General features: G+C 37.8%; 1 protein-coding gene across 5 annotated transcripts in view; it reads right to left on the minus strand.

Moving 5' to 3' along the window:
* SCYL2 (SCY1 like pseudokinase 2) overlaps nt 1-23,118 on the minus strand; it is a 65,560-nt gene that overhangs the window by 38,476 nt on the left and 3,966 nt on the right. For 4 of the 5 annotated variants that reach the window (XM_021092722.1, XM_021092719.1, XM_021092724.1 and 1 more), the window contains exon 2: nt 10,580-10,784. In XM_021092722.1, the coding sequence (XP_020948381.1) occupies nt 10,580-10,756 (177 nt within the window). In that variant the 5' untranslated portion in view covers nt 10,757-10,784. Of the gene's footprint in view, nt 1-10,579; nt 10,785-15,088; nt 15,113-23,118 lie in introns of those variants that run through there. The other variant, XM_021092720.1, reaches the window with a different exon arrangement.

Here is a 23,118-nt window from a genome sequence, read left to right on the forward strand (position 1 = left end):
AGAGACTACTTAGTAACTCAAATTGAACATCCCACTTCCTAAGCATTTGTGTACATTTTAGAAATTATTCTATTCCTCACAGTAACCAGTGAGACAAGTTATTATCGTCATTTCATAGATGAGGACACTGTAGAAAAGATAAACATATTATCTAAGATATCACAATTGGTAAGATGAGGAATCAAGTTTCAAACCCAGTCAGTCTAATTCTAGGGGTCACATTTTTAGCCAATACACCATACTGTCTCTCCAAAAATAAGAGAGCCAAATAAAAAATAACAAGACTCCAGGAAAACCACTCGGATGAGAACATGTAGATGTATATACAAACTATATATATACACATATATATCAATGTACATATATATATACACACACACATATATTTGTATATACACACCTACACAGTCTTAGCTCTTCTGATCATTTTGAGACACAGAACAAACAGGAGCTAAGAGCATTAGGTAAGATTAATTTGAACTAAAAACAAATGACCTGCATGTTCAAGTTCCTAATTCACTATTCATGTGTACAATCTTATTTTAGTAAGTGTCCTAACACGTTTTATAAATGCACCTAATTTAAATGTGTTTATTTTTTCAAGATGTTTCAAATCTTTAAAAAGATTATGTGAAATGACTCTGGAACTCCTACAATTTCACCACCCTGAAGGAAGAACACTACAGTTCATAGAAAAAGAAACAACACAATCTTTTTCTCAGACATTCATTCACTGTTTTAGGCCAAAGAAGAAAGATTCCTACATAGATCAGAATACGTTTTCAACTATCTTAAAAATATTTTCTCTTTGTTCCAATCAGTTAATTAAAATTAACCACTGTCAACAAAGTAAATTATTAACTAATCTTTAGGCCTGATTCTGACTTCGTAAAACTCTTAACCCACACCTCAAAATCTTTTATCAAAATAGACTACTATCTAACTTCTAATGTATTTCTTCCTTCTACTACACTGCACTACCCCTCTGCTAACACATATCACTTGTATAAAAATCCTATCCATAAATGTATTTATTTTAGGGCTGCACCTGCAGCATATGGAAGTTCCCAGGTTAGGGGCTGAATTGGAGATCCAGCTGCTGGCCTATGCCACAGACACAGCAAAGAGGGACCTGAGTCTCGTCTGCAACTTCCACCAAAGCTCATGGCAATGCTAGATCCTTAACCCACTGAGTGAGGCAGTGATCAAACCTGCAGTCTCATGGATACTAATCAGGTTCTCAATCCTCTAAGCCATAATGGGAACTCCCATATATATTTTACATACATTGTAAGTTTCTTGAAGAAAGAAATCATGCCTTAAGTATCTTTGTATCCACCAAAAGAGCTACACTGAGAAGACATTCAGATATCTATTGTCTATTGGTGGTCAATAAAGATAAGCAATTACTAGAAGCATTTCAACATCAGCTTAAATCGAAATGTTTTTCAACTTTTCATTATGAAAATTTTCAAATACATAGAAAAACTGAGGTTGTGTGATCAGCTAATATATCTTCCACTAAGATTCAACAACTGTTAATTCTAATTAAAATTTGAGGCTCTTTATGGTGTTCCCGTTCTGGCTCCGAAGGTTAAGGCAAGGACAGTGTCTCTGTGAGGATGCAGGTTCAATCCCTGGCCTTGCTCAATGGGTTATGGATCTGATGCTGCCCTGGCTGTGGTGTAGGCCACAGGTGCAGCTTCAATTTGACCCCTGGCCCAGGAACTTTCTTACACCAATGATGCTGCCATCAAAAGATAAAAACTGTCTTGAGGATATTTTTACAAAAATTACTAAAACAAATGTAAGCAACATTTGGCACTCTATTATTTATTTACTTCCTATTCTTTAAAATACATTGGGAAAGAGAGTTACCCATAAATAAAAAGCATTTTTTTCTCAATATCATACCTTTAAACAGAAAAGGCTGAAATAAGTTACCTTTTCTAAAAATTAATATTTGTCAAAATGGAGGCTATGTCTTTTGATATGGACCTAACTTTTTAAATGATTTTTATTTTTTCCATTACAGCTAGTTTACAGTGTTTAATTTACAATTTTTAAAAGCTACTTTGCTCACTACAACTACACAGTTGAACTCTCGCTGAAAACAAGATAATGTAAGTAATAAAATCTGAGTTGGAATATACCACTGGGTCTAGGACTCCCTAATAGCAATCATGAACTCCACTAACCTATGCCTCAGAGCCACTAAAGAGTTTCTGAAACATACACATTCCATGAAATCCTTATTTTATGGACTTTTCATGACTGGCCAGTAGTGACTGCCAAGTATCATACTCTTCATTTTTTATGTGATTTTTGGGACAATGTTTCTTTCTCAAAAATAATAAAACAAATCTAAATTTTTTGTTTGTTTTTTTAGGGCTGCGCCCACGGCATATGGAGGTTCCCAGGCAAGGGGTTTAATTGGAGCTGTAGCCGCCGGCCTACACCACAGCTCACAGCAACACCAGATCCTCAACCTACTGAGCAAGGCCAGGGATCGAACCCGAAACCTCACGGCTTCTAGTTGGATTTGTTTCCGCTGTGCCACAACGGGAATTCCAACAATCTAAATTTTTATTCAGATTAAATTAAAAATAAGTTGAGATGACTAAAAGATAACAAGATATACTCCTTAAAATTACTAGAGATAGTCTATGATCATCTTTGATCTAAGCAACTTCACTAACATATTCACCTCTGCACAATGGGTTCCTTTAAAACTTTTAATTTTTCAGTTTTTTGGGGGGTGGGGGTCTTTTTGTCTTTTTAAGGCCACATTCGTGGCATATGGAGGTTCCCAGGCTAGGGGTCCAATGGGAGCTATAGCCACCGGCCTAATGCCAGAGCCACAGCAATGCAGGATCCAAGCAGAGTCTGTGACCTACACCACAGCTCATAGCAACACGGGATCCTTAACCCACTGAGCAAGGCCAGGGATTGAATCTGCATCCTCATGGATGCTAGCCAGGTTCGCTAACTGCTGAGCCACAATGGGAACTCCGAAAAACTTTTAATTTCTTACAATTTAATTATTTGTCATAATTATGCCTCTGTCTACATGTATTAGCAAGCTTTACAACATGAACACTGGCATCTGGATAATATAATGTAAATTTTGCACTAAGTAAGGGACTGTGTCCAAGCCTCCATTTGGTAGAGTGGTTAAATACGAATAGGTAAATTTTCATTGCATTATTTTTTTTTAAATCAAACAATTTTCATTATCATCATGGTAGGAGTAACTTAACTAGGTGTGTTATGAAGCTTATGCAGCAGTCAGGGCAAAACAAACAGGCCAACAAATATGACTTTCAAGCCAAAATAAAGACTGAAGTTGCCTCATTTTTTAAAAAGAAACTATTCCAAAAATGGATTAAAAAGATCATAATAGGAGTTCCCGTCGTGGCTCAGTGGTTAACGAATCCGACTAGGAACCATGAGGTTGCGGGTTCAATACCTGGCCTTGATCAGTGGGTTAAGGATCTTGGCATTGCCGTGAGCTGTGGTGTAGGCCACAGACGCAGCTCAGATCCCGCGTTGCTGTGGCTGTGGTGTAGGCCGGCGGCTACAGCTCCGATTCGACCCCTAGCCTGGGAACCTCCATACGCCATGAGTGCAGCCCTAAAAAGACAAAAGACAAAAAAAAAAAAAAAAAAAAAATCTTCCCCAAAAATAAATCCCTCCAGCTTCATTTAAGAAAGTTCAAAGATGGAGTTCCCGTCGTGGCGCAGTGGTTAACGAATCCGACTAGGAACCAGGAGGTTGCGGGTTCGATCCCTGCCCTTGTTCAGTGGGTTAACAATCTGGCGTTGCCGTGAGCTGTGGTGTAGGTCACAGATGCAGCTCGGATCCTGCGTTGCTGTGGCTCTGGTGTAGGCTGGTGGCTACAGCTCCGATTAGACCCCTAGCTTGGGAACCTCCCTATGCCACGGGAGCGGCCCAAGAAATGGCAAAAAGACAAAAAAAAAAAAAAAAAAAAGAAAGTTCAAAGAAATTTCAAAATTTTGAATTATTCTAGTACTTGAAAAGAAGGAAAAGGTATAAAGGTAGGATAGAAACTATATCGCACTTTCATTATAAATTATTTAAACATATTAGCAGCCTTTATAGTTATAATATTACTACTTAACAAATAAGGCAACAATATTTCAATTTTGAAAGGACATATACATATGAAGCTAACATTTCTCACTTACACACAGTTTGGCCAAAAAAATTTGTCTTTAATGAATTGTTTAAATAAATTACAATTAAAAATTAGAAAAGCTAATGAAACCCAATCTAGGCATCCATCTCAGAAATCTCTCTCAAATAAATACTCTTTAAAAATGAAATAAGGGGAGTTCCCGTCGTGGCGCAATGGTTAACGAATCCAACTAGGAACCATGAGGTTGCGGTTCGGTCCCTGCCCTTGCTCAGTGGGTTAACGATCCAGCGTTGCCGTGAGCTGTGGTGTAGGTTGCAGACGCGGCTCGGATCCCGCGTTGCTGTGGCTCTGGTGTAGGCCAGTGGCTACAGCTCCGATTCGACCCCTAGCCTGGGAACCTCCATATGCCGCGGGAGCGGCCCAAGAAATAGCAACAACAACAACAACAAAAAATAAATAAAATAAAAATGAAATAAGGGGAGTTCCCGTCGTGGCTCAGTGGTTAACAAATCCGACTAGGAACCATGAGGTTGCAGGTTCGATCCCTGGCCTTGCTCAGTGGGTTAAGGATCCGGCGTTGCCGTGAGCTGTGGTGTAGGTCCCAGATGCGGCTCGGATCCCACGTTGCTGTGGCTCTGGTGTAGGCCAGTGGCTACAGCTCCGATTGGACCCCTAGCCTGGGAACCTCCATATGCCATGGAAGCGGCCCTAGAAAAGGCAAAAAGACCAAAAATAAATAAAATAAATAAAATAAAATAAATAAAAAGATACAAGGGAAGTTCCCTCTGTGGCTCAGCAGTTAATGAACCCGACTAGGATTTGGATGCCGGTTTGATCCCTGGTCTAGCTCAGTGGCTTAAGATTCCTATGTTGCTGTGAGCTGTTGTGTAGGTTGCAGACACTGCTCAGATCCCCCGTTGCTGTGGCTGTGGCGTAGACCTGTAGCTGTAGCTCTGATTTGACCCCTAAACTGGGAACTTCCATATGCCGTGGGTGTGGCCCTAAAAAGCAAAAAATAAAAATAAATAAAAATGAAATAAGGGCGTTCCCATCATGGCTCAGTGGAAACAAATCTGACTTGTGTCCATGAGGATACAGGTTCAATCCTCGGCCTCGCTCAGTGGGTTAAGGAACTGGCGCTGCTATGATCTGGCATTGTGGCTGTGGCATGGGCCCACAGCTACAGCTCTGATTTTGTCCCTAGCCTGGGAACCTCCATATGCTGCAGGTGAGACCCTGGGGAAAAAAAAAATTAAATAAGGATTATGTCTGAAAAGACTGCCTACATGGAGCATGATAATGTGAGGAAAAAGAACGTACATATGTATGTGTGACTGGGTCACCTTGCTGTACAGTAGAACACTGTAAATTTGAAAAAAATTAAAATCATTAAAATAAAAAAAAAGAGTGCCTATGTTTATACAGCCATTTTAAAACTAAACATGCTACTCTGTAGAAAGACTAAGTCAATTTCACAGCTCTAACAGAATCATGGCAGTATAAACTCTAAGCCCACTAATTAGCTATCAAACTACAAAACTTTAGGAGGTAGAAGAACAGGAAATATTTCACTGAATTTTCAAAAATTAAATAGCCCCTCTGCTCAGAATGTCTAAAATTTAAAAGGCTAATCCAGAAAGGTTTGGCAGGGATGTGGAGAAACCGCAACTGCTGGTGGATGTGGACATTGGTATAAGCACTGTGGAAAATCTCTGGCATTGAACAAATACATACGCTATTACCCAGCAATTCCATATCTAGCTAATGTGTCATATACACCAACTGCACAAAACAATGTTCATAGCAGTACCCTACATGTCAATGAAAAGAAAAATTATGTTCAACAACACAGATGTGTCTCATGAACATAAATTTAAGAAAAAGGAGCCACGAGTTCATGCCATGGTTCCACATAAAGTTCAAAAATAGGCAACATTACTCTGAAGTGTCAAAGGACAGAGCAGCAATTATCCCTGGAGAGAAGAGGTGGGGGTGGTGTATGAGGAGGTTATGACTGCCAAAGAGAAGTATTAGCAATATTTTCCTGATTTTGATGTTTGGTTACACAGGTGTGTTCACCATGAACATTCAGAAAGTTGCTCAATCATGATTTGTGCCTTATTCCGCATATCACTTTCTAAAATAAACTTATATTTTAAATTGGACAATTTACATGTAATGTCACCTTGAAATGTTTTATAGTATCTCCACTGAGCTCTGCTTCTAAATGGACACTTAAAAAAAAAACTAAAAATAGTACATAAGCCTAAATAAATAGCAGCTTCAAGTGCTAATAAGCTATAATTAAAGATCTATCCATTTCAATATGTTGTCTTTGGTTAAGTTTATCCAAATAATAACCTTTAAAAATTGTAACAGCTTATTTTATAAACAAAACTGGCCTAAGAACTTTATTTCACCACAAAAAATCAACTATACACTTTTCTTGAAGATTCTCAGGAATTCTTAACTTCACTTTCATGAAGTACTTACTACGAATTTTTCTTCAATGAATGTCTCTCAAAAACAATGAAAACCAACAGACCTTGGTTTGTGGAAACATAAAGCCGGAATAATAATACAGATTTCTAATCAGATACATTGAAGACACAAGTAACTTTTCTTTTTTTGTCTTTTTTAGGGCACACCCTTGATATACAGAAGTTTCCAGGCTAGTGGTCGAATCGGAGCTGCAGCTGTTGGCCTCAGCCACAGCAACACCAGATCTGAGCCTGCGACCCACACCACAGCTCACAGCAACACTGGATCCTTAACCCACTGAGAGAGGACAAAGGTCAAACCCACATCCTGATGGGTACTAGTCAAGTTTGTTACCACTGAGCCAGGACAGGAACTCCACAAGTAACTTTTTATTTACCGATTGTTTTTATTTTGCTGCATTCCAGGTTTCATAAACACGTACTTTTTCTCATCAGTTTTGGAGGTCCTTACTACTCTTTTCAGAGGGCTTCAGACATTCAGGTTAAAAAGTTAAAAGTTATAAATAATCTGAAAATTATAATTAATCATGTACTAATGTGAACTTGAAATAACCCTAGGAAAAAAATACCCAGATAAAGGAGTATGTAAACCCTGAAAAATACCAACATAAGGATTCTTTTAACTTGGAAATGCTGCTGTGTATTTTGTTGGGGTTTTGGTTTTTTTGGGTTTTTTTTTTTTTTTTTTTGGATAATGCTATATGATAATTTTTTTGAAGATTATATTTTTAAAAAGTAAAATGTGAAATGGGGAGAAAGAACAAGATGTAAACTTTACCCAATGTCTACCTCGAAGTCAAATTTAAGATCATATATTCTGCTATAAAACACAACTGCAATCAAGTATACTGTATGCAAAATCAAACAAAAAAATGCTGAGAGGGTAAGAAAGATGACTTTGGTCTCAATGTCCCTTTAAGAGGGGAAAAAAGAACTAAGCAGAGTATTCTTTTCCATTACTTTTCTCCAGGTTTCTTTAAGATTAGCACTGTCCAAGAGAACTTTCTGTGATGATGACATTGTCCAACATGGTAATGCTGGCTACATGCGGCCGTGGAGCATTTGAAATGCATTTAGCACAACAAAGAAACTGAATTTAATTTTATCTAATTTTAATTAATTGAAAAAGCCATATGCAGCTTGTGGCTACCATCCTGTATTAAGCACAGCTCTAGATCATCTATTTTCTATGATTCCTTTGTAGTAAAAATGAGGCTATTGAAAAAAGAATTAAAAGTTTTCAGTTAAGGGAGAAATTAAAATGGGACTTCAATGCCAAGGCAGTTAGAGACTTAGTTGTTCCTTTTTCCTCAAAGCAATAAACTGGGGGGCAGGGAGGAAGGAATGCGGTAAAAGTTTCATAAGAGAACACAATTCTGGCAGCCAGTAGTTGAGAAATGCTGTATTATTGTACAATATCCAATCGAAAATTAATTGGAGTTCCCACTGTGTCACAATGGGACCAGGAGCATCTTGACAACACTGGGACACAGGTTCAATGCCCAGCCTAGCACAGTGGGTTAAGGATCCTGAGTTGCTGCAGCTACAGCTTAGGTCACAAGTGCAGTTCAAATCTGATCCCTGGCCCAGGAATTCCATATACTGCGGGGTAGCCAAAAAAGAAAAAAAATCTATCGTTTGTGCCTGGTTTTCATGTTTTATGAGCAACAAGAGAAGCTCCAACATTTACGGCAATATGAACTACTGATATAAACACAAAACACCTAGGAGTTTCCATTGTGTCACAGTGGAAACAAATCTGATTAGGAACCATGAAGTTGTAGGTTTGATCCCTGGCCTTGCTCAGTGGGTTAAGGATCTGGTGGTGCTGTGAGCTGTGGTATAGGCCGCAGAAGCAGCTCGGATCTCGCATTGCTGTGGCTGTGAGGTGGGCCGGTAGTTGTAGCTCTGATTCAACCCCTAGCCTGGGAACCTCCATGTGCTGCAGATACAGCCTTAAAAAGCAAAAACAAAAAACAAACAAACAAACAAAAAAAAAACCACACACGAAAAAAACAAAAAAACACAAATACCTAGAACTCTTGATTAAGGATAAAGACACTATTATGTTATCACATCTTTAATAAAAAATACAAAATTTAGTAAATTTGCTATTCTTTCATTTCTCTTTATATAAGTGATTATAAGAGCAAGTTTTGTTAGTGTTGGAGGCTGGTCATTTACATAACTTCATGACCTCATTAATAGCTTTTGGGGGGGGGGCTTGGCGGCATACGGAAGTTCCCAGGCTAGGGGTCAAATTAGAGCTACAGCTGCCAGCCTACACCACATCCACAGCAACACAGGATCCAAGCCACATCGACCTTCACAGCAACGCTGGATCCTTAACCCACTGAGCAAAGCCAGGGATCAAACCTGCATCCTCATGAATACTAGTCGGGTTTGCTACAGCTGAGCCACAGCAAGAACTCATATTAACAGTTTTTTAAGTAATCAATCAAGAAACCACTTATTTTTTGGATGAGCTTTTGGTGAAAGAGCAAACAACATTCAAAAATGACCAATAAAAAAAAAGTACCAATAAATATTTAAGATTCAGATCACCTTTGGACTTAAAGGCTTCCAACCAAATAGCAATAAAAACAAGATTTACCAGTCAGGTACAAACCACATATCAGTAATCTATCACAATACCAAGATTCCTCCTACATAAAAGGATAACCAGAGCCTTCAATATAATTTAAAAATATTTGTTGTACTCTTTAATATACGTGTTTGGAAAATAAGCTGATTTTGGAAAAGTCACAATGCATACCCACAACTGTACAATTTGGACAGTCATTGGAAAATATGTGTAATAAATCCATGTCTTAAAATCCTTATGTTTCACTTGCAGGGAAGTAAAAGCACTTCTGGAAACAGTGATTTTTCTTTTTAAATAACATGTTTCTCACAGATGTTTTAAACCTGGAGATTTTAAAATTCTTTATTTAATAATTCCAAAGGAAGTTGTCAGTAAAACTTAACACTAAAAATCCTCCACATTTCTAAGAACCATCTGTTGGTCTCTTAAGTCAAATAAAAATAAAAATATAACTCATTCAAATTACTCTTCACTAAAAAAAGTTTTAAAATAATTTTAAAATCAATATGCCCCAAAACATGATTGACTCAATCCCACAAATGTACCCCCTTCTAATGGTAAAAAACTATCAGGTTAATAAACACAAAAAATATTATAGAAATCTACTTTCTAGAAGTGAACAGAGTAAAAGAGAGAATAAGGGTACTTAAAAAACAATGCATTTAACATTAGAAAAATTTAACTGGGTATTTTGCCTTAACTTATTGACCAAGATGAAAAGGAACATGGCAATTTTTATTCTAAAACACTGTACTAAATATTAAAATCTAATATAGTCATCTGCTCAACTGGTATATTTATGTTTTGTGGGGGTTGTTTTTTTGTTTTTATGCTTTTTAAGGCTGAACCCACAGCCTATGGAAGTTCCCGGGCTAGGGGTCTAGTCAGAGCTGCAGCTGTTGGCCTATACCACAGCCACAGCCACACCAGATCTGAACCACATCTGCAACCTACACCACAGTTCACAGCAACCCTGGATCTTTAACCCACTGAGCGAGGACACAGATTGAACCCACATCCTCATGCATAGTAGTCAGGCTCATTACCACTGAGCCACAGTGGAACTTCTGGTATATTTATGTTATTAAGTAAACAAAATTAAAAAACAAGATGAGATGATATATCAAATAATATATTTGTAACCAAGAGATTCTAGGGCCTGTTTAAAAGCATTGTTTCTTTATGACTTCATTAGATGAAATGAGAACTAAAGAACCCATTACTTTTAGCATTTCTTAACATAAAAATGCATAGATGCACATTATGGTACTTATTAGCACATTTTTTCCAACTGGACCCTGAATTAAAACTTACTTGCTTTGTTGACTTCTTTGTGCCATTAAAAATCTTCCAAGCTAGCCCATTGCCGCCACTGGCAATATGTCGACCAACATCGAATTCTCTAGTGACAGGATTTCCCATCACAGCACTGGTGACGTCAGCTGTTACTTTTGTAACAGTACTCTTCAACTTATTAAGCATGGACTCCATGGCTGCAATCCTGGGTGGTTACAGTATCCTAGAAACATAGGGGGACAGGAAAGCACTGATCATTTATTTTTACTTCTTTAAGCTCTTATTCATTACTTAACCTGAAAGTTTAATATAGCCCAAACAATGAGATAAATAATTCCATAAAGATAAAAGCTTCATGAAGTTCCCCTTGTGGCTCAGCAGAAATGAATGTGACTAGCATCCATGAGGACACAGGTTTGATCCCTGGCCTCGCTCAGTGGGTTAAGGATCTGGCGTTGCCATGAGCTGTGGTGTAGATCACAGACACAGCTCGGATCTGGTGTGGCTGTGGCTGTGGTGTAGGCCGGTGGCTACAGCTATGATTTGATCCCTAGCCTGGAAACCTCCGTATGCCATGGGTTCAGACCTAAAAAAGACAAAAAATAAAATCTTTATTATTTTTGCCTTCAGAGAACACAATATACTTGAGAAAAAACTTAAGTCTAGGAACCAAACTGTCCTTCAACCTCAACTGGCAGAGACCAGTAGGAGAAAAGACATATTCACATTTGACAGTGACACGAATGTTGCTCAATGATATAAATAACATGGACCTTATAAGACCTTTTAAAACTTAAAGTGAGTGTTCCCCTTGTGGCTCAGCAGGTTAGGAACCCAATGAGTATCCATAAGGATGTAGGTTCAATCCTTGGCCTCACTCAGTGGGTTATGGATCCAGCATTGCTACAAGCTCCGACCCAGGTTGCAGATGTGGCTCGGATCCGGCGTTGCTGTGGCTGTAGCATCGTAGGCTAGCAGCTGCAGCTCCAATTCAATCCCTAGCCCAGGAACTTCATATGCTTCAGCCAAAAGACAGGAAAAAAAAGAAAAAAAAAATTAAGTGGTGTAGAGGGTCTGAATCTTTCTTCACATGAAAGACAACTACATAAAACCCAAAAGGCACTATTGTTATGCTAAGCAATAAATTTGTGTTTTGTAAAAGTTTTGTCCTCTACTAAAATAATTACTGTTGAACTATAAAATAACTTAAGAATATTTTCTAAAAGAAAACCATTGGTGGCAAAAGGATAATAAAATATGAACAAGCAATAGGTCATAAATTATTTTTAAAATCTTACACACTTCTGGTGATGATGAAGGAACAAACACTAAATTTACCCTCTCTCTGAACAACCAGAAACTGGACAAAATATGAAACAAACATTTTCAGACACTGAACAGACATGTACATGATTCAATGAGAAAGCAAACTAACAATGCGAATCCTAGGATTGGTTCAGCTTTTCACCCAGAGGCATACTGTAGACCATGGAGTAGAGAACAGAATTCCCAGGGGTAGTCTAACTGGATTAAGGGAAACAAACTGGAATCCAATAATGCTGAGGTGGCTGAGAGTTCTGAGATAGAATTTCAAAGAAAAGTGAGAAAAGGGAAAAAAGTGTTTTTAAAGAAAGAAAGAAAAAAAAAAGAGTTCCTGCTGTGGCACAATTTGATCAGTGGCACCTCTGGAGCACAGGAACAAAGGTTCAATCCCCAGCCCAGCATAGTGGGTTAAAAGATCCAGGGCTGCTGCAGCTGCAGCATAGGCTACAACTGCAGCTGGGATCTGACCCTTGGCCTGGGAACTCCATATGCTGCAGGGTGGCCAAGAAAGAAAGAAAAAACAAAACAAAAAAAAAACTAAAGAAAAAAAAGAGAGAGAGAGAAGGAAACAGTGCTGAAAAAGAGCTGCAGAAATTTGTACAGGAGTCCCTTTGATGCTTTGTTGAATACTAAGACGCACATAAATAGTATGAAAATTCACCAGATTGAAACTGAGCAAGACCCTGTTGGCCCTCCTGGGTACAAATCCTTTCTGTGTTCCCAGTTTCTTGTTTGTAGGAAACAGACTTCATTCAGCCTCCTTGACCTTCCCTAAGTTCCAAAGGACAAATTCAAACAGTTGCTTATCAGGCAAGGGAAAGGATTCAGAAACAAAAGAGAAGCAGTCAAAAAACAATAGTGCAGAAGTTCTTGTTGTGGCTCAGCAGGTTAAGAATCTGACTAGTATCCATGAAGAGGTAGGTTCAATCACTGGCCTTGCTCTGTGGTTAAGGATCCAGCACCACTACAAGCTTCAATGTAGGTCGCAGATGTGGCTCAGATCTAGTGTTGCTATTGCTGTGGCACAGGCGGCAGCTGCAGCTCTGATTCAACCCCTAGCCCAGGAACTTCCATATGCTGCAGGTTCAGCCCTAAAAAAAAAAAAGTGCAGCCTAGGGGCAGAGTCCTGGTTCCTCGTCAGGAACTACGGCCAGGTGGAGCAAGGTAACTTCAAGATGAGCACAAAATTCCTGGAACACCACCCTGTTACCTCACTACCTCACTCAGGAAAGAGTCTGCACACAATGGAAGATAATAAAGATTCCAACCCCTCCCCAAATAATTCTCCTTCTAAAAAGTTTCATGGTGGAGCAGTATCTTTGGAGTTGGGTTTTTGGACACCAGTCCACCATCTCCCCAAGTTGCCAGCCTCCCGAATACAGCAACCTGTCCTACCAGCACTTGTCTCCTGAATATTGGCTTTAAAGCAGAGAGCAACTGAACCTGATCTCAGGAACAAGGTCAGGTAGGAAGAACTAGAAAGCTGTGAGCCGAATAGTTTCAGAGTTCACACAGGACTACAAATCTTTTAATTTTTCAATAGTAGAGTGAAGAGTCCTCATTGTTCATTAAAGGCATTCAGTAGAAACCTCAGAAGGACCATGCCTTAGTAACAGGATAAACCATTCTTAAATGGTTCTAAACCTGCCCGAACAAACTAAAAAGTTAGCCTCATATGATGAAACTCATCATAAATTACTTAACTGCTTACCAGAATAAAACCCAATACTCATGAAAGGGAGACAAAAAAATTTTTCAGGAGATCCCACTGTGAAGTAACAGGTTAAGGATCTGGCACTGTCTCTGCAGGGACTCAGGTTGCTGCCAAGGCACAGTTCAATCCCCAGCCTGGTACAATAGGTTAAGAATACACTGTTGCTGCAGCTATGGCATAAATTACAGCTGCAGCTCGGTTTTGATCCCTGCTCCAGGAATTTCTACATGTCACGGGTACTGCCAAAAAAAAATATTCAGAAACTAAACTGTATAACATTCACAATGTTTAGTATGCAATTAATAATTAGTAGACATGCCAAGAAGCAAGAAAATGTGATCATACCAAGACCAAAATTAGTCAATTAAAACAGACTCCAAAATGAGATTAGATAATTAACAACAAAGACATTAAAAAGCTATCAGATGTCCATGTAAGACAGGAAAAAAGGGGGAAGGACACACAACTATTAAAAGAATGACACAGCCACGGAGGACAGGACAAAAACTGGTTAGAACCCTCTAGGTCCAAGATGGCAAAAGATTCAACTTCCCAAAAACTTTTGAGCCTCATTATGCTCTCACTGTCATACATCGGCATGCTTAATGACGCACCCACGGGTGCCATGACAGTTCTGAGACTGACCATAAAAAACCAAGAAGTGGGCACTGGCCCAATTCCTGGAAACCCTCACCCCTTTCCCAAAACAGTAGGAGTAATCCTCCCACTCATTAGCATATGAAATTACCCAGGCTCAGAAAAACTAACAACCCCATACCCCAGGGCCCCTCCCATTTTCTAAGACGTCCGTATTCTGCCTAGGGAATGTGTGTCTCTCTAAATAAACTGGCTTTCACTTTACCTAGCTCTTAGATTCTTTGCAGGAAGCCAAGAACCCTCATTTGGCAGCCTGTCCCAGTGTCTTGCCTGGGATATGACTATTCTCTCACTCCTTCCTTCTCCTTGTAACACAAGCATTTTAAGGAAAGCATGAATATAATAAACGAAAACTGAATATTTAAAAAAATCAAATGAACATTCTAGACACACACACAAAAAAAAAATCTCAAAAACTTCAGAGGAAGGAGTTCCCGTCGTGGCGCAGTTGTTAACGAATCCGACTAGAAACCATGAGGTTGTGGGTTCGATCCCTGCCCTTGCTCAGTGGGTTAACGATTCGGCGTTGCCATGAGCTGTGGTGTAGGTTGCAGACGCGGCTCGGATCCCGCGTGGCTGTGGCTCTGGCGTAGGCCGGTGGCTACAGCTCCGATTCGACCCCTAGCCTGGGAACCTCCATATGCCGAGGGAGCGGCCCAAGAAATGGCAGAAAGACAAAAAATAAATAAATAAAAATAATTCAGAGGATGTGCTCGCTTTGGCAGCACATAAATTAAAATTGGAACAATACAAAGATTAGCATGGCCACTGCACAAGGATGACATGCAAATTCACAAAGCACTCCAAAAAAAAAATTCAGGGGATATAATTACCAGATTAGACAATGTGGGGAAAAAAGATCAGTGAAACCTGAAAACAGCAAAAGGCTGGAGGAAAAAAGGAACAAAGTCTCAGTTACCTTTGGGACAACATCACAGTTTAACATATATAACTGAATCTTAAAAAGGAAAGGTGGGAGAGAGGGAAGAAATAATATTTGAAAATAATAACAGCCAAAAACTTTCCAAATATGGTGAAAACGATACAGCATCAAGAAATTCAATGAACCACAAGCAGGATAAACACAAAGAAATCCATGCTCAAATATTTTCATATCAAATAGCTGAAAATCAGTGATTAAGAGAAAATTTTTAAAGGCAGCCAGAGAAAATAGGCAAATTATATAGAACAAAGATAAGAATTTTCCCTAAACTTCTCATCAGAAACTATACAAGCCAGGAAAAAACTGAATCCGGTCTCTAAATTGCTAAAACAAATTGTTAACCCAGAATTCTACTATGTCCTAAGGGAAAAAAAAAAACTTTAAATAAAAGTCATTATAAAAATAAAAAAAAAATGTGAAATACAGACTTTTCCAGGAAAACAAAATCTGAAAGAATTTGTTGCCAACATACATTTACTATAAGAAATATTAAAGGAAGCCCCTCAAACAGATGGGCAAATATACCAGATAGAAATCTATAAAAGGAACAGAGAGAGGACTGTGAAAATGAAAATTACATGGGTATATAAAAAACTTCTCATGTTATCTTTAAAAGACTGCTGATCAAAAATAACAAAAACGTACTGTGCTTATATAATATATGTAAAGTAAAACATATGACAAAATAAACCAAGAACAAGAGAGGAGAAATCTAAGTATATTTTTTAAAGATGCTATTATATGTGAGGTAGCATAACATCATTTGAAGATAGATTGTAGCACATTAAAGATACATTATAAACCTTAGAGTAATAATTAAAATAATAAAGTGACATACCTGAAAAGTCAACAGTGGAGGAAGTTCCCATGCAGTGTGGATTCAATCCCTGGCCAGGACACTTCCACATGCCATGGGTGCAGCCAAAAAAAAAAAAAAGAGGGCAACAGTGGAAACAAAATGGAATCCTAATGTAAATTGAATTAATAAATTTTTTAAGGATTTCCTGTCATGGCTCAGTGGGTTACAAACCCGACTAGTGTCCATAATGATGTGGGTTCCATCCCTGGCCTGGATCAGTGAGTTAAGGATTCAGCATTGCTGTGAGCTGTGGTGTGGGTTGCAGATGCAGCTCAGATCCCTTATTGCTGTGGCTATGGCATAGGCCGGCAGCTGCAGCTCCAATCTGCCCCCTAGTCTGGGAACTTCCCTATGCCACAGGTGCAGCCCTAAAAAGAAAAAATATATATATTTTTAATTTTTTTAAAAAGTAGGAAAAGAAGAAAGGAACAAAGAACACATGTGAAAAACAGAAAATAAATACCAAGACCACTATGTGGTTTTAATTCAACCACATAGTTACATTAAGTGTAAATGATTTAAAATTTCAGTTAAATAGCTAAGACTATCAAACTAGATTAAAAAAGCAAGGCCCAAATATATGCTGCTTACAAGAAACTCACGTTAAACACACTTTACAAAATGATTTATGATTTAATAGTGTAAAAAAAAGGGGAAAATATACCAAACTGGAATGGCTATATTAATAATAGAACAAATTTCAAGACAAAAAGGGACACTTCATAATGACAAAGTTGTCAACTCTCAAGAAAATATAATCTTAAATGTGTACACATCAAATAAGAGAACTGCCAAATAAATGCAACAAAACTGACAGAACTAAAAGAAGAAACAGCAAATCCACGAGTGTAGTTGGAGACTTTCCGGGTCTTCACTCAGGAGCAGATGGACAATTAGACCAAGAGACAGAAAATCAGTAAGACTATAAAACGTGTGAACAACACTATCAAACAACCTGACCTAAAACACTCTACTTGACAAAAGCAGATAGTATTTTGTTTTCATATGTACATAGAACATTTACTAAGATACATGTGCTGAGCCATAAAACAAGTCTCAAGGTATTTAAAACCACTGAAATAACGTAAAACATGTTCACTGACCACAGTGAAATTAAGGTAGGCATCAATAATAGATAAACAGCTGGAAACATGCAAATACACAGAAATTCAGCATCACTTCTACATAATCCAAGGGCCAGAAAAGAAATCATAAGAGAAAATTTTAAAATATTTTGATATGAACAAAAATGAAAAATCTGTGGTATGTAGGTAAAGTAGTACATAGCACGAAATTCATAGCTTTAAATGTTTATACTAGGAAAAAAAACCAAAACCCAAAACCAATCATCTAAACTTCCACCTTAGGAAGATAAGAAAAAAAAAAAAAAATACAATAATAAGAGAAGCTGAAAATAAGGAGAAAGAAGGAACTAAAGAGTAGAAATCAGAGTTCCCATCGTGGCGCAGTGGTTAAAGACTCTGACTAGGAACCATGAGGTTGCGGGTTCGATCCCTGGCCTTGCTCAATGGGTTAAGGATCCCACGTTGCCATGAGCTGTGGTGTAGGTTGCAGACGCAGCTCGGATCCCTCATTGCTGTGGCCCTGGCGTAGGCTGGTGTCTACAGCTCTGACTAGACCGCTAGCCTGGGAATCTCCATATGCCACGGGAGCGGCCCTAGAAAAGGCAAAAAGACAAAAAAAAAAAAAAAAAAAAAAAAGAGTAGAAATCAATGAAACAAACTGAATTTAATGTAATTTAACACTCTATTAAGCAGAAAAAAAATAAATAAAAATGAAGCCACTGTTTTTTAAAAATGATAAACCTCTAGCTACATTAAGAAAACTTTTAAGAACAAAAATGACCAATATCAAAAATAAAAGAGGAGCTTCCCATCAGGACCCAGCGGAAACAAATCTGACTGATACCCATGGGGACACAGGTTCAATCCCTGGCCTTGCTCAGCACACTAAGGATCTGGCATTGCCTTGAGCTGTGGTGTAGGTCACAGACACAGCTCGGATCCCACGTTGCTGTGACTGCGGCATAGGCCAGTGGCTACAGCTCCAATTTGACCCCTAGCCTGGGAACCTCCATATGTGGAGGGTTTGGTCCTAAAAAGACAAAAAAAAAAAAAAGCGAGCCACCTTTTTATTACGGAAAAAATTAAAATCATTAAAAAAATATAGAAGAAAGTCCACAGATGCTAATCCTATATAGATCATGTAGATTCTAAACGAATCGGGTATTACATTATGGATGTTCTTATGCCAGCCAATTAATTCAAAAACTTGGATATAAAGTCAAAAAAATTCTTGGAAGCCACACCTACCAAAACCGAAGAGAAAGTCAGAATAATTCTACATAAAAGAAATCCAATTCATAGCTACAATCCTTCCACAAAGAAAACTCCAGGCTCAGATGGGTTTACTGCTAAATTCTATCAAACATTTAAGGAAGAAGTAATTCCAGGTCTCTATAAGGTTTTCTACAGAAGACAGAACACTTTCATGTAATATAGTCATGAACACCTGATACCAACACCAAATAATGACATAAAATTGCATTTCAATATACCCTATCGACAGGTTAAAAACCCTTAACAAGTCATTAGCAAATCCAACAAATCGAACCCACAACCTTGTGGGATTTATCTCAAGAATGCAAGGTTGATTTAACACTCAAAAACAATTCCATGTCATTCACTATATTAACTGAATAATAAGGAATAAAAAATACATCATCTCCGTAAAGGCAGAAAAAAACTGACAAAATTCAATACCCATTCATGATAAAAACTGTCAGCAAAGTAAAAACAGAACAATAAATGGCATCTCTGAATCCCTACAGCTAGTATTATAATTAAAGAGACTGATCATTTTCTCCCTAAATTTGGGAACAAATTAAAGTTATCTACTTCTACAACTTCTATTCAGTAGTCTAATGGAGGTCCCAGCCAAATCAATAAAGAGGACAAAATAATAAACATTCAGATTGAGAAGAAAGAAGTAAAATCCTTTATTCCCAATGACATGATCATTCACACAGAAAGTCAGAAGGAATCCACAAAACAGCTACTAGAATTTTTTTTTCCATTTTTTTGGCCACCCCACAGCATATGGAGTTCCCTGGCCAGGGTTCATACCCAACCTATGCCACAGATGCAGCAACCAGCAACCACGGATCCTTTAATGCACTGAGACCAGCTAGGGATTGAACCTGTGTCCCAGAACTGTACAGATGCTGCCACAGCAGGTAAACCAAAAAGCTACTATAATTAACATATCAGTTTAGCGTGATGGCAGAATTCAAAAACAATACATTTTTAAGACTATTTTTATATTCTAGAAACAGGCAACTGAACAGGGAAATTTCAAAAATACCATTTCAAGGACATGAAATACCTATGTATAAGTTCAACAAGATATGTAAGACTTACACAATGAAAATAAAAATTTCTGAGAAAAACTGATGCTGACTAAATTCCTGTGTACAGGAATTGGAAGACTCACTATTGTTATGATATCCATTTTCCCCATCAATCTATAGATTCAAACAACCCAATCAGAACCCCAGAAGCTTTTATAGAAATTCACAAGCTGAGCCTAAAATGTCACTCTCAGGTCTATAGGCCTCACTAGATTGTTAAGAGTCCATGGCACAGAAAGAGGTTTAAGACCCTATCACTCTCCAAATCCTCAACTGCCATGTGTACTTCTTCCCAAAGTTGATCTGCCTGAGAACAAGTCTGTGTCCTGCATATTATCCTTAACCATCTCTTTCTTCACTATTTTCTCCCACTTGACCAAAGAAATCTATTTTTCTCAGCCATCTCAGTCTCATTATGGGGCATTTCCTTGAGTATAAAAAAACTTTGGGGGAAGGTGGGAAGTATGGAGAATGCAATTCAAGAATGTGTTAATGCATTGCGTTGCCGTGAGCTGTGGGTGTAGGTCTCAGACACGGAGTGGATCTGGCATTGCTGTGGCTCTGGTGTAGGCTGGCAGCTACAGCTCCAATTTGACCCCTGACCTAGGAACCTCCATATGCCGCAGGTGTGGCCCTAAAAAGCAAAAAAAAAAAAAAAAAAGTTAATCCTGAAAGTCTAAGAGACTAAGAAAAAAGAAGTTTAGTAAGAAATTCTGAAGGGGGTTGTGCTTTATTTCTTTCAAGCCAGATTTTAACAGCAAAATCCTTGCCTGTCACAAAATTACAATTAAGAAATAAAATGGGTGTCACAAGCATGTATAGAAACAATTTTATTTCGATTACCAAGCAAAAATTTCAGGGTTTTGATAAAAGTAAAACAATCACAATATACAAATCTAGAAATTAGATACTTTGTAACCATCTAATACTCTTGACAAAACAATTCCGAGGTCATCAACTTAAAACACACAAAGGAGTACAATGTCTTGCAAAATTATTACGAGAATATACAAGCAAAAGTATTTGGAAGGCCACTGGACTAGGGCAGCACCTAGTATGAATCCTATTTTCTCAGCTAATTAAATTATATTTATGTAAATATAACTTCCCTTCTATTAAAGATCTGAATGTCTGTAAATAGAAATCCACTTTCCTCTTTTAATTTAGTGCTGCATTTCTGTAAGCAGTTAGAAAATGTTGCTACTGGCATTATGAAAACATTTATTACCATGCCAAGTTGTTCTCTATGAACATCTGCTGCTGATTTTGATGGAGAGGCAGAAGAGACATAAAAACCGTACTTCAAAACCTACATATCCTTTCCTCTAACTCTGCCTGAGTACCTATATATTATATGCTATGCACCTGTCATACACTGGGAATACAGATATAAATGGAAAAATTTCTGCTCTTTAGGGACTCAGTCCAGTAGCAGACTCAGACCTGCAAAGATTTATAGCAATTAACTAAAGGTATGAATGTACCATGCTACAAGAACATGAAGATGGGCTCAAAATTGAAGTGTTTTCAGCAAATCAACTATACTTCAATAAAAAAAGTAATTTTTAAAAAAGTGTTTTTCAGGTAGGAGTAAAGGGAAAATGCTTCCAGAAAGGCTTTCCAAGTGCCAAGACATGAAGGTGAGAAAGACTATAAATGATGTGATTTGAAAACTATAAACAGCTCAGTATGAAAACAAAGAATATTTTCAGAGTTAATATTCAAATCTGGGATGCCTATCCATCATCCAAATAGTCAACACCGGTGTACACAAGGTAGAAACAGACATGGAAACTCATCTGGTGAACTAGCTAATATTTACTGAATACCCACTATGTACCTGATACCACATATGAAACTGGAGAAGAAAGAAGTAAAGGAAAAATAAGTCATGAAAGAGCTTACCATCAAAGGAGCAAGAGACAGAAGTAAACCAACCACACCACTATCCTGCAGTGATGAAATGCTAATGAATATAGAGGCATGGTGTTAACAGGAACAAAAAGAAGAGGAACAGACAGAAGAAAGTTTCCCCAAAAGGGCAACACTAGAGATGTCTTTAAAGGGGAGTAGGAGTGAACTAGATAGAGAATGGGACAAGTGTAGAAGTAAAAAAAAAAAAAAAAAAAAAACAGCTGGAGGAAAAAGAGATAGTATGCCAAAGGAGACTTAGAAAAGCCAGATTACCAAGGGCATTAAACAAGAAATCAAGCCACAGATGGTGTTCAGGCATGAGTAAAACAATCAATCACTCCATCTTGCAAAGTGCAAGATACACTAAGGATGGAAGCAGGGAATATGACTTAAGAAAATATCAAGATGTACTTCAGGAATTTTACACAAACATAATTTTGAAGGTATACAAGCAAAAAACAAAAGGACACTTGGAAATAGGGACAGGGAAGATAGGAAAGAGATAGTAAGAGAGGGTGTTTCAAAGGTGCTAGTTACATGGATATGTATTTTATGATTACATATTAACTTCATTTTGCATTTTAATGTATTATATATCAAATTTTAAACAAATTTTAAGAGGGAGAGGTTGCTGAATTAAGGAAATAGCCATAGGAAGAAGAAAAGAAAAATTAAGAAAACAAGTTAGAATGAAGAGAGCTTAATGACCAACTAGACAATTAGATAATGGAAAGAGACAAAAAAAGACTAGGAATCCCAATCAAGTCCCCAATTTCAGAGTCTAGGTGGAGGATGAAGCCATTTACCAAGGTTGCACTACAGGCTAGGAAACAACTGTTTGTTTTGTAGGGGGAAGAACTCAAAATGTTTAGACATGTTGAATTTGAGTTGCATGAATGACATTAACATGGATATATAACTAGCAGTTTTTTAGAAATGTAGGCCAAAAATTTAGGAAAAAAATGTCTCAACTGAAGATAAAAATGTGGGCTCCATGAGTTTACCAGGAGAATCAGTAGTTAAGACTGTGGGCTTGAAAATGGTTATCCAAGGGCACCCAAGAAAAATAAATACATCACAAGATCAACAGAAGGCTAAAGACAGAATGAAATGAATGAGTTTGTAAAATAAGATGTGACTTAAATGAGATTTTGAATCATTAGCTTTTTGACATGTAAGAAACCTAGAGCCCATATCATTTCTTAAAATGAAAGCTTTTCAAATTTTGAGTAGTGAATAAACAAGTCTTATTTCTCTAAGACAAAATTATAAGTGAGAAGTATTTATTCATATAAGCAATTGCCCCTTGTATACCATTTAGCAGAATACACTTGAAATCCAGTCATCTACCCCTCTTAAATCCCAGCTGAAGTAAGATTTGGGGCAGCTTCAGTATGATCCCAAGACTATATCTCCCTACTATCCAAATCAGCCATCACTTGACTTTTAGTTAGATGAGTAGATGAGATTTTACATGCACCTGGCAGGTAGGTTAAGTATGCAGCACCTGATGGCAGGTATCTAAAAGGAACTGGCAATTCTTTCAGTTCTGCCTACTCATAAACTCTAAATATAGTAGGTAAAACTGTATTTGTGCTAAAATAAAAACTTCCTGAACTCTTAAATAACAAAACTGCAAAGAGTCCTCTTTTTTTAACTTCCCCAAGAATAAAATATTCTTATTAGTAATTTGATTAATGATCTGAATACGTAGAAT

Source organism: Sus scrofa, chromosome 5 (genome assembly GCF_000003025.6).
Source record: "Sus scrofa isolate TJ Tabasco breed Duroc chromosome 5, Sscrofa11.1, whole genome shotgun sequence".
Taxonomy (NCBI): Eukaryota; Metazoa; Chordata; class Mammalia; order Artiodactyla; family Suidae; genus Sus; species Sus scrofa.